Source organism: Papilio machaon, chromosome 17 (genome assembly GCF_912999745.1).
Source record: "Papilio machaon chromosome 17, ilPapMach1.1, whole genome shotgun sequence".
Classification (NCBI taxonomy): domain Eukaryota; kingdom Metazoa; phylum Arthropoda; class Insecta; order Lepidoptera; family Papilionidae; genus Papilio; species Papilio machaon.
The window spans coordinates 120,356-139,220 of NC_060002.1; the positions used below are offsets into that span (position 1 = coordinate 120,356).

At 57.1% G+C, this 18,865-nt stretch overlaps 1 protein-coding gene across 1 annotated transcript; it reads right to left on the bottom strand.

The window, feature by feature from the left end:
- Window positions 1-8,416: 8,416 nt before the first annotated feature.
- On the bottom strand, window positions 8,417-14,785 carry LOC106708585. The gene is made up of 5 exons (XM_045681969.1): window positions 12,738-14,785; window positions 10,858-12,673; window positions 9,664-10,734; window positions 9,095-9,248; window positions 8,417-9,048 (listed from the first exon to the last, which is right to left on the bottom strand). Exons 1-5 carry the CDS (start codon window positions 14,783-14,785, stop codon window positions 8,417-8,419), a joined length of 5,721 nt encoding a protein of 1,906 aa, XP_045537925.1.
- Window positions 14,786-18,865: the final 4,080 nt, after the last annotated feature.

Sequence of the window (18,865 nt, forward strand, 5' to 3'; positions counted from 1 at the left end):
GGACTGGAGGTTCATGTGAACCCTCAGATCGTCACTGAGAACATCGTGGCTGCTGTTCTTAAAACTGGAGATTGGACCGTAGCGGTTATCTCTGTGTACCTCGAGGGCACGGAGGATATCGAACCTTACCTCTCGCAGATACGCGACTTCATGGGTCGGGTCGGCACAGGCGCGATCCTTCTGGGCGGAGACTGGAATGCATGGAGTCCCTGGTGGGGGAGCGTCGAGGAGGACACCCGCGGCGAGATCTTGAGAGGTTTCTTCGACGACCTGGAACTGCACGTATTGAACGAAGGAGTCGTCCCCACCTTCGACACGATCCGTGGGGGCAGGAGGTACACGAGTCATGTCGACGTCACCGTCTGCACCCAGGGATTGTTGAGAAGCGTCCGAGATTGGAAGGTGGACGACTCCGTCACTAGCTCCGACCATCGAGCGATACGCTTAACTCTGGGTCTCAAGGCGCCACCTGTGGGTGAAACCCGGAATACTACTCGACGTTTTAACACCAAAAAAGCGAAATGGGACCGTTTCACTGAGGAGATGCGTAGGGGTTTAAATACTCGGGGACTTACCTTGGAACGAATAAAAGATGTAGCAAATAAGATCGAGCTGGAACAGGTAGTCTCCGAGTACATCAAATGTATCAATGAAGCGTGCGAAGAAACTATCCCTCCCCGCAAACCACCCAAGATTAAAAAACGCTTTCCCTGGTGGAACGACGAGCTTGAAGGTCTGCGGCGCGACGTCAACACTAAACGTCGTAGGGTCCGATGTGCCGCGCTGCGACGCAGACAATATGTGGTCGATGAGTACCTGAGCGCCAAAGCGGAGTACGAGCGAAGGGTGACCAGCGCCCAGACGGAGAGCTGGAAGTCCTTCTGCTCTAAACAGGAGAGAGAGTCCGTCTGGGATGGTATATACCGTGTGCTGAGGAGGGCGTCAGGCCATCACGAGGACCAACTGCTCGTTGAGGATGGAGTTGTACAGAGCCCGGACCAATCGGTTGCGCTACTCGCAAGGACATTTTTCGCTGATGACGATGCTGGTGCGGACTCTGAGGCCCACACCACCATCAGAAGCTGGGCGGACCAGGTGGGTACGCGCCTTCCGGGAGAAACAGATGACCCCCCGATCACCAGGGCGGAGTTGGTCCGAGCTCTGAGCAGTTTCAGTCCAAAAAAGGCACCGGGCCAGGACGGATTTACCAGCGATATTTGTTGTCGCGCAATATACGCGGAAATCGAGGTTTTCCTGGCTATCCTGAACCGGTGCCTTGACTTGGCGTGCTTCCCAGCACCGTGGAAGGAGGCGTCTGTCGTGGTGCTCAGGAAACCAGCGCGTCCAGACTATGCCCGCGCAAAGTCGTACCGCCCCATTGGACTGCTACCCATCCTGGGCAAGACCTTTGAGAAGGTTCTCTGCCGACGAATCCGTTGGCACGTCTTGCCCAAGTCCAATGCGAGGCAGTACGGCTTCACTCCGCAGCGGAGCACGGAGGACACGTTGTATGACCTGATGCAACACGTCAGGGGCATCCTCCACAAGAAACAGATCGCCCTACTGATCTCTCTTGACATCGAAGGGGCGTTCGATAACGCTTGGTGGCCGGCCATCAAATGTAGGCTGATGGAGAAGGGTGTCCCCGTAAATTTGCGACGTCTGGTGGAGGACTACTTCCGGGACCGGAGCGTAGTGGTGCATTACGCTGGAAGAGCAGAGCGGAAGACGCAGACCAAAGGCTGCGTTCAAGGCTCCATCGGTGGGCCTCTTTTTTGGAACATGCTTCTGGATCCCCTCTTGGACGACCTGGATAGGCTGGGGGCGTACGTGCAGGCGTTCGCGGATGATATCGTTCTGGTATTCTCCGGGCGCACTGCGCTCGAGATCCAACGAGATGCCAACGCCGCACTTACCTGCGCGCGCGACTGGGGTGTCATGAATAAGCTTCGCTTTTCCGCCGAAAAGACTCAGGCGATGGTAGTCACGCGAAAGCTTAAGTATGACACACCGGTCGTGCGGATGGACGGCGTCGACATCTCGATGGTGACCGAGTTAAAGATCCTCGGAGTCATCGTCGACAGCAAATTAACTTTTAACAGCCATGTTTCCTACGTCTGCCGAAAGGCCACAAACTTGTATAGGAAGCTGTCGACGATGGCTCGTGTGGAGTGGGGCTTGTGCCCGGAGATTATCAGGACGATATATATTGCAGTTGTCGAACCCACCATTCTGTACGGCGCTAGTGCCTGGGCGAAGGCTGCCGAGAAGATCTCTGTGCAGAAAATCTTTGCTACCGTCCAAAGGGGTTTTGCACAGAAGATCTCCAAATCACACCGTACGGTATCGCTAAATGCAGCACTCCTGCTGTCGGGTCTCCTCCCTCTCGATATTCGAGTTTGGGAGGCGGCCCGGCTGTTTGAGTGCAAAAGGGGCCGACCAATTGAGGAGCTGGAAAACCGCGAACTGGAGGAGCGTGAGGCCTTTATAAAGGCCCCACATCCCGCCAGCGAGCCAGACATAAACTATCGTTGTCTAGATAATATGCTCCCCGATACTGTGGCCCATCTACAGCTCCCCGCTCATATGATATACACAGACGGTAGTAAATCGGTGGACGGGGTCGGGGCAGCATACTCGTACTGGCGGGATGGCTCCGAAGTCCGCGCCGAGCGGATGAGGCTGGAGCCGCTGTGCACCGTCTTTCAGGCGGAGCTGCTGGCGATAGCCAAGGCTACGGACTTGGTTGTCGCGAGCAGCTTCGACTGCGCGGCGGTGCTCAGCGACTCCCGGTCCTCGCTGGACTTGGTGCGGAACCCGGAGACGCACCATCCCCTCGCTACCCATATTCGTAAGAATATTAGGGAGTTAGAGGGGATGGGCAAAATACTCCAGTTCTACTGGGTGAAAGCTCATGTCGGTATACCCGGAAACGAGCGCGCCGACGAGTTGGCAAGGCAGGCGGCGGTCCAGTCCGAGGCCGCCCCAGCTTATGACAGGTGTCCACTCTCCTACGTCAAAAGACGTATAAGAGAGGGTGCAATCCGGAAATGGAATGAGAGGTACACAGGTGGAGCTACGGCGGCGGTCACCCGCATGTTCTTCCCCGACGTGTCCGGCGCATATAAGATTTTAAGGTGCTTCGACAAGACAAATCTATGGGCGCAAATACTTACTGGGCACGGCGGTTTTGCGGCTTACCTGTGTAAATTCAAGTTGAAGGACACTGCGGCATGCGAATGCGACCCGGAAGTATCTGAAACAGTTAAACATCTCTTATTAGAATGCCCGAGGTACAATCGTGACAGATGCGATCTGGAAGTAAGTACAGGTACAAAATTAAACGAGTCAACGATTGCTCAAATAATGGCTAACAAACACTCCAGACCGCATCTGGAGCAGTTCTGCCTCAAAATTGTCAAAATTGCAAACAACAGAAATAAAACTAGATAAATCATAATAAATCAGGAAATAAGAACAAATATAATGCCGTTGGCAAGGAATTGGAATGAAGTTATAAAATAAATAAATAAATAAATAAAATAGTAAAATAGTAAAATAAATTAGAGTCAAGATATCAATAAAATAATGTAGAAGTAAAATTGACAAAGAAAGCAAAATATAGGCAAGCAAGTAGGAAAATTATTGTAAAATTATACAAATTGGAAATGCCGAAAACAAATGGCTAGTAAATACAAGAATATGGTACATTATTAAAGACAAAAAATTCTTGCCACGCAAGAAAGAATTAGGACGGCGAACAAAAAAAAAAAAAAAAAAAAAAAAAAACCTAACCTAACCTAACCTAACCTAACCTAACCTAACCTAACCTTTTTTTTTTTTTTTTTTTTTTTTTTTATACAAGGAGGAATGCTTAATGCATACTCCGTGCCTCGGGGAAGACACGCGAGTTATGTGAGATTCTCTCCCCGAATGGGAGCATACCCACTAAACCTCCTTGTTCCCTCATGGCCATAGTGTGGGGCGCCACGGGATCGCGTGAGCTTGCCACCGCGACGCCCCACTGACCGCCCCGGGAAGGGCCCTCTCTGCACCCCCGAAGGGGTGCTGCGCCCTTAGGCGCTCCTCAAGACGACACCGTGCAATGCAGGTTCGGAATCCCCGCCTCCCCCGCTGGTGCCGCCAGGGTTTATAGAGACCCACCTCTTGGCCCCCGTCTTGATCAAGACAGGGGCCCGCGGTCCCAGTGAAGATGTTGAGCCACCGGGATTACGCGTGGGGACGCAGGATCACACGCCATCGTATAACAGAGTGTTACCGAGGTCGTGCTCCCACGTCCCGACCGGCGGCCACGCCCCTAATGGGTCGCGCCACCCTCCACATTAGGCTTGCCCTCCCTTTTCGCTGCCCTGAAAAGGGCAGTTACTCGGTTTGGGTTCGCCGCCCTCTCATATGCGGACCCACAAGTGGGCCCGCACCCTAACCTAACTTAGCTAACTTAACTACCTTAAACCTAGCCTACTCTAAACTAACCTAAGTCCGGCGGCCGCGACCCTCGACCAAAGAGGTCGGGTCCTAGTGGTCGCGCCGTCCCGGACAAAAGGCGCTCGCCTTGCGGCGAGACGCCGCCCTCGTTTGCGTGCCCACAAGTGGGCCCGCTGGGGGGCTGCGGCCGGTGTGGTGAGCCGGCGACCCCGGTCGCCCCATACTTAAGTATGTAATCCAGGCAGAGCGAGGTGGCGGGCCCAGCCACCAATCCCAACCCCTCACCCTAATCTACTTAACCTAGCCCTAACTAACTAATCCTAACTAACCTAATAGACGCTCGCCTTGTGGCGAGCGCCGCCCTCTCTTCTGCGGGCCCACGAGGGACCCGCAGCCTAACCTAGCTAACCTACTTATCCTAACTAACCTACCTTACCCTAACTAACCTACCAGTGTTTGGTTCGCGGGGCCGAAGCCCTACCCCGGCAGAAGGCCGGGGCGTTCCCCTATCCACCACCCGGGGACGCGCCACGTCGGAGTTCACCTCTCCGCCCACTCGGACAACCGAGCAGGTCCGTGGAACCTTTTTTTTTTTTTTTTTTTTATAGTCTGGAAATGCATTTACGCACCCCCTACGCCGGGCTGTGCAATGGCGTAGGGGAGTGTGGGACTCGCCGGCCGCAGAAGGCGACCGGAATACCCACTAAAACCAGACTGCCCTCTCACGCGTTACGGCGGGGCCACGGGAAACGCGTTAGCTTACTTCCGTGACCCCGCCTGCGTTTAGCCTTTACGGCCCTCAAAAATTCTAAGGCGTGGGGAGAAGGGCAGCAGCGAATTGCCGCCTCCTTCTCCCCACTCTTCTCTGTCGGAGCGGGGGCGCTAGGGGATCCCCTTCGCGCTCCCGCTCCCTCTCCTCCTTCTGCGACATGACTAATTCGCAGAAGGAGGAGACCGCGTTCCAAGACCTCTCACTTCCCAACATGGCGCGTACGACGCCGGGAAGTGAGAGGTCGCCGCCTATCGCCGCCACCAGGGTGCGGCGCTCTTCTCTCCAGGCGCAGCACACTTCGAGTGTGTGCTGCGCCGTATCCTCGCTGGCGCCGCACCCGTGGCAGCGCATCGTCACCTCCCTTCCGATCCGACACAGGTACCGTCCGAAGCAACCATGCCCGGACAGCACCTGTGTCAGTCGGAAGGTGAGGGAGCCGTGGCTCCTCCCACACCACTCCGGGAGCTGCGGGCGTATGGCCTCTATGGTGCGCACGCCATATTTGGGGTGCGCTAGGCCTCTCGCCCACAGCTCCACGGTCGTCCTTCTCCTCGCCTCCCGGGCGCGGGAGAGCTCCTCGGGAACCGGGGCTTCGCCCCGAGCTCTTTGCCTAGCCCGCGCCCAGTAGGCTTCGGCCAGCACTCCCGCCTCGATCTCCCACGGAGGGGTGCCGGCCAAAACGCAGGCCGCCGCGTGGCCTACCGTTCGGTAGGCCCGGCACGCACGCGCCGCAACAATGCGTTGCGGCCTGCGGAGGAGGGCCCTGTTCGGTGCATTTAGGGCACGAGCCCATATCGGTGCACCGTACAGGGCCATACTCTTGACGACCGTGGTGTACAGCATCCTCGCATGTACACCCGGGCCGCTGAGGTTAGGGAGGAGCCTCGCCAGGGCTGAGGCCGCGCCCACAAGCCGGGGGGTCAGCGCTCGGAAGTGGTCACCGAAGCGCCAACCCCCGTCGAGGACAAGACCCAGATATTTTATCCGGGCCTTGACCCCGACTTCCTCTCCGTTGACCCGGAGGGTGGCCCCCGCAGGTACCCTCCACCGAGGCCCTTTAAAACAGAGGGCCTCGGTCTTGCTGAGGGCCACTCGGAGGCCTAGTGCCTCGATCCTCCGGGTCAATAATGTGGCTCCGGCCTCAGCCCTTCTCACTAGACGGCTCCAGGTGGTGTCCCGGACGGCTACCAGCGTGTCATCTGCGTAGCAGATGACCGCCATCCGGGACAGCACCTCTCCGCGGATGGCCCAGTCATACCCGATGTTCCATAACAGGGGCCCTAGTACGGACCCCTGTGGAACACCGGAGGCCATCCGCCTTTCCTCTCTCCCGGTTCTCCCCATGTAGGACACCACCCGCCCTTGCAGGTAGTGTCCTACGACTCTCCGCAGGTAGAGGGGCACTCCGTGATACCGGAGCGCCTCCTCTATTACCGCAAAGGGGAGGGAGCCGAAGGCATTGGCGATGTCTAATGACACCGCCATGGCTCCCTGCCCCTTTTGGGCCGCTTCGTCGGTGAACTTCTTCAGGGCGGCCAGGGCGTCCAAGGTGGATCGTCCTGACCGGAACCCGAATTGGTTCACCGAAAGTTGCGGCCCATCCCTCGCTAGATGCTGGATGATCCGGGCAGCTATAACTCGCTCTAGCAGTTTCCCGGCCTCATCCAGCATCACCAGCGGGCGGTATCCCGACGGAGAGTCCGCGGGGCGGCCTTCTTTCCTTATAAGGACCAGCCGCCCCTCCTTCCACACCTCAGGGAAATGCCCCGCTGCCAGACAATCGTCGAAGAGGCAGCGGAGGCGGTCCCCGAGGTGCCTCAATGCGATGGGGAGAACCTTCCCCGGAACCCCATCCGGTCCCGGGGCCTTCCGCGGGCCTTGGAGCCGGCGGGCCGCCCCTAGCATTTCTTCCTCTGTTATCAGAGGAGGATTAGGGGCGGCGTCGTCCTCGTCGTCAGCCCTCTGCTGCACCATGCGCGGTGGCTCAAATGGGGGGCTGTCTGGGAATAGCCCCTCTACCACCGCGCTGAGGACGGCCGGCTCCATGGCCTCCGTGGGGGGCGCCGTTTTGAATTTGGCCCGTACCATCCGGTACGGGCGCCCCCACGGGTCCGCGTCCAGGGCCGCCAAGAACTCCGAGTATGCAGCGTCCTTGGCGGCCCCTATGGCGGCTTGGAGCGCCTTCTTGGCCGAATGCATTTCGGCGTGGAGGCGCTCCAGCTCGCCCGGCTCCCGATGCCGACGTCTTCGGCACCGGGATAGTGCACGGCGGGCAGCGTTGCTGGTGGCACGCAGGGCCGCGAGGTCCCGCGACCACCAGTACACCCCCTCTCGGGGCGTGAGGCGTCGAGCCCTAGGCATTGCCGAGTCGCATACAGCTGTCAAGTCCCGACGGAACCTGGCAGCCCTTTCTCCGACCCCCAGGGATTGAGGGGGGTCGGAGGCCCACGAACAAACAATAGCGGCCTCCTCTGCCAGGTCTTCGTCAAGACGTGACAGCTGCCACCTAGGGAAGACGCCCCTGCCGCCCGCCGTGCGGGTTTGACGCCCAGGGGGCGCTGCGGAGACCCTGAACCTGATGTACAGGTGATCTGACAGGGTCTCCACATCCTCCAGGACGCGCCAACACGAGATGCGCGCGCCGATATTGGGGGTGGCAAACGTCACGTCGACAACTGAGCCACCCCGTGCGCGCACACATGTGAAGGCGCTGCCCCGGTTCTCCGGGACCAGGCCAATAGTGAGGGCCCAATCCCGAAGGTGCGCCCCCTTGACGTCGGTGATGGGGGATCCCCAAGCCGCGCACTTAGCATTGAGGTCCCCCATCACGATGACCTGGGCTGGCAATGCCCTCCGCACCACCAGCTCCAGGCCATCCAGGAACCTCTCAAATTGCGAGAGGCTCCTGTTCGGGGAGAAGTAGACTCCGATGAGCACTACTTCTCCCCAGTTTGCCGCCACGTAACCCGCGCCCCTCTCCCTGAGAGAGAGGATTTGCGGGCCCGTTGGCGGCGCCACCATTCCGACCGAGCCCTCCGTGTCCCCGACCCAATGAGGCTGGGAAGGGATGAGGTAGGGCTCGGCCACGACCGCAACGGCAATTCTCCACTCCGCCAGGGCCTGCATGAGCAGGTCCTGTGCGCGGGCGGAGTGGTTGGCGTTGGTCTGCAGGAACTCTGTATGCAGGTGTCTGGGCATTTATGACACCTGCATACGTTCCTCTTCGGGCGGTTGCTGCGGCCCGGACGGCGGCTGCGCTCTTGGCGCAGGGGGAGGGCCGGTGGAGCGGGCCTTCCCCCTCATGGTGGGGGGGGTGCATTTAGCTCCCCCCATTACGTGGGCGTGCGGGCAGCCTGTCCTTTTGCACACGGCGCAGTTGACAGGCGCCTCGCACGCCGCCCTCTTGTGGCCCTCTTGGCCACATCGGAAGCAGAGGCGACCATCCTCCGCTTCCGACGGGCATAGGGCCCGGGTGTGGCCCAGCTGCATGCACTTAAAGCAGCGCAGCGGCCGGGCCCTTACCGCGGTGACGGTGGCCATACTCCACCCTATGGCCACCTTCCCTATCTGAGCGACAGCTTTCGCCGCCGCTGCCGGACATTTCACCAGGGTGGACCCCCCACCCCAGAAGCTGGGCCTGATTAGGCCCACTTTGACGGCCTCGGGGTGGCAGCCCCCGACTGTAGCCAATTTGGCTGCCACCTCCTCGCGCGTTATCGTCTCGTCCAAACCCGAGACCCGGAGGTCCGCGAGCTTGGACGGGCGCGCGATGTCCGCCCAGCTGCCGATGACCCTTGTCAATTCGGCAGCCAGGCGATCGGCCGTCTCCTCTGGGGTGTTCCCCCCCCACCTCCATCAGCTTGGAGCCGGTCATACTTGTCCGTACTTTGACCGTCTCCAAGCCGAGGTCTCTGAGGCAGATTTCCGCCTTGGCCTTGGCCAAGACGTCGGTATATTTGGCCTCAGAGACCTGTCCTTCGGCGTTGGTGATCGTGGCCCCCGGTTTGAGGGTGACGGTGATGGCCGCCGTCTTGGGGAGGTCCGTGGAACCTAACCTAACCTAACCTAACCTAACCTAACCTTTTTTTTTTTTTTTTTTTTTTTTTTTTTTTATAGTCAGGAAATGCGTTTACGCACGCCTACGCCGGGCTGTGCAATGGCGTAGGGAGTGTGGGACTCGCCGGCCACAGAAGGTGACCGGAATACCCACTAAAACCTGACTGCCCTCTAACGCATTATGGCGGGCGCCACGGGAACGCTTTAGCTTTCTTCCGTGGCCCCGCCTGCGTTATCGCCCTGAAGGGGCCTCCCTCTCACGCATGGTTTGTGGGGAGAAGTACGGCGGCGAAACCCCGCCTCCTTCTCCCCACTCTCCTGCGTCTGAGCGGGGGCGCGAGGGGATTATCCTCGCGCTCTCGCTCCCTTTCCTCCTTCTGCGAAATTACTATTTCGCAGAAGGAGGAAACCGCCTCCCATGACCCCTCACTGCCCAGCATGGCGCGAATTACGCCTGGGAGTGAGAGGTCATCACCAATCGCCGCTACCAGAGTGCGGCGCTCTTCGGACCACGCTGTACAAACCTGAAGGGTGTGTTGCGCGGTGTCCTCATCAGCGCCGCACTCGTGGCACGACGTCGTCTCCTCTCTTCGTATCCGGTGAAGATATCGCCCGAAGCAGCCATGACCTGTTAAAATCTGTGTTAATTTGTAATTCATCGCGCCGTGGCGCCTCCCGCACCAGTCCCAGAGCTGTGGGCGTATGGCCTCTATGGTGCGGGCGCCGTATTGGGCGTCCGCTAGGCCAGCAGCCCACAGCTCTATGGTCGTTCGCTTTCTCTCCGCCCGGGACCGGGCGAGCTCCTCTGGAGCCGGGGCTTCGCCCCGAGCTCTCTGCTCGGCCCGCTCCCGGTACGCTTCGGCCAGCACACCCGCTTCTATCTCCCACGGGGGAGTGCCGGCCAAAGCGCAGGCCGCTGCATGGCCAACCGTGCGGTAGGCCATGCATGCGCGCACCGCAACGATGCGCTGCGGCCTGCGGAGGAGGGCCCTGTTTGGCGCGTCAAGGGCTTCTGCCCATATCGGCGCGCCGTACAGGGCCATGCTGCGAACGACCATGGCGTACAGTCGTCTGACCTGCACGCCCGGACCTCTCAGGTTCGGGAGGAGCCTGGCGAGGGCGGAAGCCGCGCCGACGAGTCGGGGGGTTAGCGTCCGGAAGTGATCTCCGAAACGCCAACCCCCATCGAGGATAAGGCCAAGATATTTGATCCGGGCCTTAACCTCGACCTCGTCCCCGTTGATCCGGAGGGTCGCTCCTGCGGGCACTCTCCACCTCGGCCCTTTGAAGCAAAGGGCTTCGGTTTTGTGGAGTGCCACGCGGAGTCCGAGCGCCTCGATCCTCCGGACCAACAGGGTGGCCCCGGCTTCCGCCCTCCTCTTGACTTTCCTCCAGGTGGTGTCCCGGACGGCTATCATCGTATCATCCGCGTAGCAGATGACAGCCATCCGGGGCAGCACCTCCCCGCGGATGGCCCAGTCAAAGCCGATGTTCCACAGCAGGGGTCCTAGGACGGACCCCTGAGGAACACCGGAGGCCATCCGCCGCTCCTCCCTTCCCTCCCTCCCCATGTAGGACACTACCCGCTCCTGCAGGTAGTGTCCCACAATCCTCCGGAGATAGAGGGGCAATTCGTGGAACCGAAGTGCCTCCTCTATTACTCCGAAGGGGAGGGAGCCGAAGGCGTTGGCGATGTCAAGTGACACCGCCACCGCCCCCTGACCCCTCTCGGCCGCATCCTCCGAGAACCTTTTCAGGGCGGTCAGGGCGTCCAGGGTGGATCGCCCGGACCGAAACCCGAACTGGTTCTCGGAGAGCTGCGGCCCTTCCGTCTCCAGATGCTGGATGATCCGGGAAGCCAATACCCTTTCGAGCAGCTTCCCGGCCTCATCCAGCATCACGAGCGGCCGGTGACCAGAAGGAGAGTCGACGGGGTGACCCTCCTTCCTCAGCAACACCAGCCGCCCCTCCTTCCACACCCCGGGGAAACGCCCCTCCGCCAGACAGTCGTTAAACAGTCTGCGGAGGCGTTCCCCGAGGTGTTCCAGCGCAATGTGCAGGACCTTTCCAGGCACTCCGTCTGGCCCCGGGGCCTTGCGGGTCCCCCTGAGCCGGCCCGCCGCCCTGGCCATTTCCTCCTTCGTTATCGGGGGTGGGGCGAGGGCGGCGGACCGGTTCAGCGGTTCGTCGTCGTCCGCCGGCATGTCTCTTGTCATGCGCGGTGGTACAAAAGAAGGGCTATCCGGGAACAGCCCTTCGACCACCGCGCTAAGGACCGCCGGCTCCATCGTTTCCGTGGGGGGCGCCACCTTCAGCTTCGCCCGCACCATGCGGTATGGGCGCCCCCACGGGTCTGCGTCTAAGGTCGCCAAGAACTCCGCATAGGCAGAGTCCTTGGCGGCCTTGATCGCGCTGGAGAACGCCTTCTTTGCCGAGCTCAGCTCGGCGTGAAGGCGTTCTAGCTCCTCCTCTGTTCGGTTCCGCCGTCTGCGGCACCGGGTGAATGCACGTCGGGCTGCGTTACTGGCGGAGCGCAGGGCGGCTAGGTCCTGCGTCCACCAGTACACGCCTTCCCGGGGCGCGAAGCCACGTCGCGCCCTGGGCATTCCGGCGTTGCAGACGGCGGTCAGATCTCGACGAAATCTCGCCGCCCTCTCGTCGACCCCCACCGTTTGGGGGGGTTCCTCCGCCCATGCCCGGACGATGGCGGCTTCTTCCGCCAGGTCAGGGTCGAGGCGTGAGAGCTGCCACTTTGGGAAGCCCTCAACGCCTCGTCGTCCTGCCGCTGCCGTCCGGGCCTGTGACCCCTGGGGCGCGGTGGAGACCCTGAACCGGATGTACAAATGATCGGACAGGGTCTCCACCTCCTCGAGGACACGCCAACACGATATGCGTGCACCGATGCCGGGGGTCGCGAACGTGACGTCCACGACTGATCCCCCTTGTCGGCGCACGCACGTGTTGGCGTTGCCTTGGTTCTCCGGAACTAAGCCGATCATGACGGCCCAGTCCCGGAGAAGCGCCCCTTTCAGGTCAGTGATGGAGGACCCCCACGCTGCGCACTTAGCGTTGAGGTCCCCCATCACGATGACCTGGGCCGGTGATGCTCGCTGCACAACCGGCTCCAGGCCGTCCAGGAACCTCTCGAATTGTCGGAGGTTCCTGTTTGGGGAGAAGTAGACTCCTATGAGTACTACTTCTCCCCAGTTCACCGCCACGTAGCCCGCTCCTCGCTCCCTGAGGGAGAGGGGTCGCGGGCTCGAAGGCGGCGCCACAATGGCGACTGATCCCTCTGTGTCCCCGAACCAACTGGGTTGGGGGGGGACAAAGTAGGGTTCAGCCACGACCGCAACAGCAATTCTCCACTCTGCCAGGCACTGCATGAGCAAGTCCTGTGCCCTGGCAGAGTGGTTGGTGTTCGTCTGTAGTAGGTCGAAATGCAGGTGTCTTGGCATTAAGATACCTGCATTTCTTCACCGACGGGGGTGTGCACTTGGCACCCCCCATCACATGTGAGTGTGGGCGCCCCGTCGTTGCACACACGGTGCATTTGCAGGGGGCCTCGCACTCTGCCGACTTGTGTCCTTCACTGCCGCAGCGGAAGCAGAGACGCCCGTTCTCTGTCTCCGCTGGGCATAGAGCGCGAGTGTGGCCCAGCATCATGCATTTATAGCAACGCAATGGCTGGGCCTCCACTGCTTTGACGGTGGCCATCGTCCATCCGATGGCCACTCGTCCCGCCTTCACGACTGCCTTAGCGGCAGTCGCTGGGCACTTGACCAGGGCGGAGCCTCCGCCCCAGAAACTCGGCCTGATATTGCCTACTTTCATGGAGGTGGGGGGACACCCGCCGACCGATGCCAGTTGGGCCGCCACTTCCTCAGTGGTCACCGTGTCATCCAGACCGGTGATCCTGAGGACGGCCATTTTGGTTGGGCGGGTGATGTCCGCCCAGCTGCCTACTGCCTCCACCAGGGCGGCGGCAAGGCGGTCAGCAGTTTCCTCGGGGGAGGTCCCCCCGACCTCCATCAGTTTGGAGCCGGTCATGCTCGTTCGGATCTTGACCGACTCCAAACCGAATTCCCTCAGGGATATCGAGGACCTGGCCTTTGCCAGGACCTCGGTGTACTTCGCGTCAGTCGTGGCCCCTTCCGCATTGGTCATGGTGGCCCCTTTCTTGAGGGTCACCACTATGGCCGCGGTTTTTGGGGCCACGATTTTAACGGCCTTTGGTGGGGCCGGGGCGATCTGCCGGGTTGTTCCGGCTGAGGGGGGGGAATAAGCAGCGACAGCGGCATTTCCCCTCTTCTTCCGCCGGACAACCTCGGACCAGGAGTTGCCCACAGTCCCCGACTGGGCTTCCCCCTCTCCACTTGTTCCAGCGGTTGGGGGGGGAGGGGTCGCGTCTGCCTGTCCTGCCCCCTGTTTTCCCTTGGAGGGAGGAGGTGGCGGGGGGGCAGTCGGCCGCTTTGCAGCGCCCTTCTTCGGTGCCTTCTTTACCGCCCTAGGTGTGGGCGCCGGGGATGGCTGGGCTTCCCCATCCACCTCCATGGCGCCCTCCACGATCCCCGACCGGGACTTGTGACGGGGCGGCGGCGGCTGCCGTTGGTCGGCACGCAGGGGGGGCCTCATGACGGGCTCCGGAGGAAGGCGCATCTCCAGGTCTTGTAGGCGGGCATTGATCATCCCGCCTACCGACTGCAGGAGTTGCCCCTTCATTTCCTCCATAGCATATCTTAGCACCTCCTCAAAGTTGGGCTGCTGTGGCCCTGTGGCCTCTTTCGGGGCTGCAGCGGACTTCCGCTGCGACTCCACGTACGCCTGCTTGAAGGCACGCAGCTCGTTGCGGACAATATCCAGCTCCCTTGAAAGGCGAGCATTGTCCGCGCGGAGCCTGCGCTGCTCTTCATCTGGCGTTATATCGCGGAGGCCCTCAACCGCTTCAACAACGCATTTAGTGGCCCGGTTAATTTGGCCCCACACGGTACCCTTTAGGTGGCTACTCTTCTTGATTTCTTCCTTAATTTTCTCCACGCTTTTGAGAGCCTCCTCGGCGAGGGCCTCGACCGTGCCCCTGGATAGGGCGTCGGGGGTCCCGTCGTCAGAGGCTTTTGCTGAAGCCACTACGGGGCTCGTCTTCCTCCCGGATGGACGGTAAGTTGGGTCGGGGTCCTCCCCCTCACTATCCCCCCCATCAGCTACGTAGTCTTTAGCTTCCTTGAGGAAGCTGTAAACCCCTACCGGGCGCCTAACGCGGCCCCTCGTCGAAGAGGAGGCCACTTTATGCGCCACGGCCGGGGCGTCCTCATCTGCGGATGTAGCGGCCAACGGCCGTTTATGGGTCGTTCCCGTTCGGTACTTTAATGTCAAGCCCGCTGACCGCGGCTTACCTCCCTTGTTTGGCCTTGCGGCGTCCTCGCTGCACGCGGCGCCCGCGGCTCCCAGCCGGCGCCCGGAGGCGCCCTCGTCCTCTGAGCACGTGTAGTCCGACATGGAGGTGTCCTCCCCCATGTCGTAAGTCACTTTGCTATTGTTGTTCATAGCGTTTGCAGACTATTCATAAGTTCTACAACACTAAAAACAAACTTAATCACTAATAAAACTAAACTAATTTGGTCTCTGTCCACCCTTAAAACTATACCGGTCGATTTGTCTCGCTGAGACGCATCTCCCGGTATATCACACGTCGAAATCGGAACACTTTTTGGAATTTGTCGTAAAAGTGCCACGCCCAAAACGACCGTTACAACACTTAAACACTAAAAACTTAACTAATTTGGTCTCTATCCACACTAAAAACTATATCGGTCGATTTGTCTCACTGAGACGCATCTCCCGATATATCACACGTCGAGATCGAAGCACTTTTAGACTTTGACGAAAAAGTGCCACGCCCGAAATAACCGTTAAAACACTAAAACACTAAAAACTTAACTATTTTGGTCTCTGCCCACTATGTATTATATATCACTAGATGCGTCTCGCCGAGGCGCATCTCCCGATGTATAACACTGGTATATCACCTCACTTTTTACCACATTTATCGAATTTTAAATGCGGAGCGACACGGAAGCGATACACACGGTACGGCAACCGGCGCGCGATTAACCTAACCTAACCTAACCTAACCTAACCTAACCTAACCTAACCTAACCTAACCTACCTACCTACCTACCTACCTACCTACCTACCTACCTACCTACCTACCTACCTACCTACCTACCTACCTACCTACCTACCTACCTACCTACCTACCTACCTACCTACCTACCTACCTACCTACCTACCTACCTACCTACCTACCTACCTACCTACCTACCTACCTACCTACCTACCTACCTACCTACCTACCTACCTACCTACCTACCTACCTACCTACCTACCTACCTACCTACCTACCTACCTACCTACCTACCTACCTACCTACCTACCTACCTACCTACCTACCTACCTACCTACCTACCTACCTACCTACCTACCTACCTACCTACCTACCTACCTACCTACCTACCTACCTACCTACCTACCTACCTACCTACCTACCTACCTACCTACCTACCTACCTACCTACCTACCTACCTACCTACCTACCTACCTACCTACCTACCTACCTACCTACCTACCTACCTACCTACCTACCTACCTACCTACCTACCTACCTACCTACCTACCTACCTACCTACCTACCTACCTACCTACCTACCTACCTACCTACCTACCTACCTACCTACCTACCTACCTACCTACCTACCTACCTACCTACCTACCTACCTACCTACCTACCTACCTACCTACCTACCTACCTACCTACCTACCTACCTACCTACCTACCTACCTACCTACCTACCTACCTACCTACCTACCTACCTACCTACCTACCTACCTACCTACCTACCTACCTACCTACCTACCTACCTACCTACCTACCTACCTACCTACCTACCTACCTACCTACCTACCTACCTACCTACCTACCTACCTACCTACCTACCTACCTACCTACCTACCTACCTACCTACCTACCTACCTACCTACCTACCTACCTACCTACCTACCTACCTACCTACCTACCTACCTACCTACCTACCTACCTACCTACCTACCTACCTACCTACCTACCTACCTACCTACCTACCTACCTACCTACCTACCTACCTACCTACCTACCTACCTACCTACCTACCTACCTACCTACCTACCTACCTACCTACCTACCTACCTACCTACCTACCTACCTACCTACCTACCTACCTACCTACCTACCTACCTACCTACCTACCTACCTACCTACCTACCTACCTACCTACCTACCTACCTACCTACCTACCTACCTACCTACCTACCTACCTACCTACCTACCTACCTACCTACCTACCTACCTACCTACCTACCTACCTACCTACCTACCTACCTACCTACCTACCTACCTACCTACCTACCTACCTACCTACCTACCTACCTACCTACCTACCTACCTACCTACCTACCTACCTACCTACCTACCTACCTACCTACCTACCTACCTACCTACCTACCTACCTACCTACCTACCTACCTACCTACCTACCTACCTACCTACCTACCTACCTACCTACCTACCTACCTACCTACCTACCTACCTACCTACCTACCTACCTACCTACCTACCTACCTACCTACCTACCTACCTACCTACCTACCTACCTACCTACCTACCTACCTACCTACCTACCTACCTACCTACCTACCTACCTACCTACCTACCTACCTACCTACCTACCTACCTACCTACCTACCTACCTACCTACCTACCTACCTACCTACCTACCTACCTACCTACCTACCTACCTACCTACCTACCTACCTACCTACCTACCTACCTACCTACCTACCTACCTACCTACCTACCTACCTACCTACCTACCTACCTACCTACCTACCTACCTACCTACCTACCTACCTACCTACCTACCTACCTACCTACCTACCTACCTACCTACCTACCTACCTACCTACCTACCTACCTACCTACCTACCTACCTACCTACCTACCTACCTACCTACCTACCTACCTACCTACCTACCTACCTACCTACCTACCTACCTACCTACCTACCTACCTACCTACCTACCTACCTACCTACCTACCTACCTACCTACCTACCTACCTACCTACCTACCTACCTACCTACCTACCTACCTACCTACCTACCTACCTACCTACCTACCTACCTACCTACCTACCTACCTACCTACCTACCTACCTACCTACCTACCTACCTACCTACCTACCTACCTACCTACCTACCTACCTACCTACCTACCTACCTACCTACCTACCTACCTACCTACCTACCTACCTACCTACCTACCTACCTACCTACCTACCTACCTACCTACCTACGCACACCTATCTGCTATATGCTGCAAGACGTTATTCTAAACACCGTGTTTTAATACAACAAAGTCTCACCACAGCACCATCTAGTAGTGAATGGCAGAAACGACGTCGACGTCGACATATACAAATAAATGTTATTACCTCTTGACCAGATGACTAATAAATGCTCGATATGCATTTATTATTAATATTAATATAAATAAATGTTATTTCGTAGTAGTAGTATTATCTTGTTTTTATGGCCCGTCCATTGCCACAATGCCCTACATGTTAATTATTATTATGTTTGTCGCATTGCGCAGACTACAGCGACATCTTCGTAGTGATTGTTGGAACGTCAAGTTTATTTGACTTGGGTGTATTCGGAAGTGGAGGATAACAACACTGTCAGCTGTCAGTGTGATCAATCGTCATTGGTATTATGTCAAATCGGAGATATCATTCTGGCTACAACTTATTCAACGGCAGTCAGGCGCATAGATAAAGCCGCATTCACATTTGTCTGACGTGTTGTGTCATTATGCATCAGAAAGGTATCGGTCTCATACAATTAATATGGTTGCGTGCACACTTCTCTGATGCAGTGTGTTGTGATGGTTAGTGTTGTGTAGTGTCAGAAGCGATCCCGGTTCGCATCAGGATGGGTGAGGTGCGGGGGACGGCGCAGCGACACGACACAGCGGGTCGGACTAGTGTGCACGCGCCATTTGTAGTCTCTCTTTTTGTATTTACTGGATGTATCCAATATCTTCTTCTCTTTCTTTGTTTTATTAGAAGTGTTGCCAGTGCCAATAATCCAATAATATCTTCTTCATAATCTGATTCTGAATCGTATGATTCATGAAAAAAAAAAAAAAAAAACATTGCGAATGTGTAAACTCTCTGAGAGCTATAACGGAACTGATTAAAAAAAATGCGTCATATAGATGTGAACAGTAGCCATCACGACAGAAAGCATCACGACTAGTCTTGGGATTTCAACCGAGTAAAAACTCAAAATGGATAAATACCCATAATTTCTATCTTTCTCTCGAGTTTTTATGCAAAAAAAAAAAAAAACTATCTTCAATTTTAAAATGAAAAATACTGTAAGAAAAACAAAAATAAAATTATATTTAACATGCTTTATTAATCAATTTAATGATAAAAACAACTTTTGAATGCACAATTATTAGGTACCTCCTCGTATGTAATATTAATGTTAAAATTTG

Excerpts from the sequence above, each read along its gene's own strand:
- LOC106708585 (XM_045681969.1), bottom strand. The coding sequence starts at position 14,785 with ATGGGGGAGGACACCTCCATGTCGGACTACACGTGCTCAGAGGACGAG. Across the intron at positions 10,735-10,857 it reads GACACTACCTGCAGGAGCGG|GTGCTGCCCCGGATGGCTGT; the intron begins GTAGTGTCCTAC and ends ATCCGCGGGGAG. Across the intron at positions 9,249-9,663 it reads TTTCCTCCTTCTGCGAAATA|ACGGCGGCCATCACCGTCAC; the intron begins GTAATTTCGCAG and ends GACCTCCCCAAG.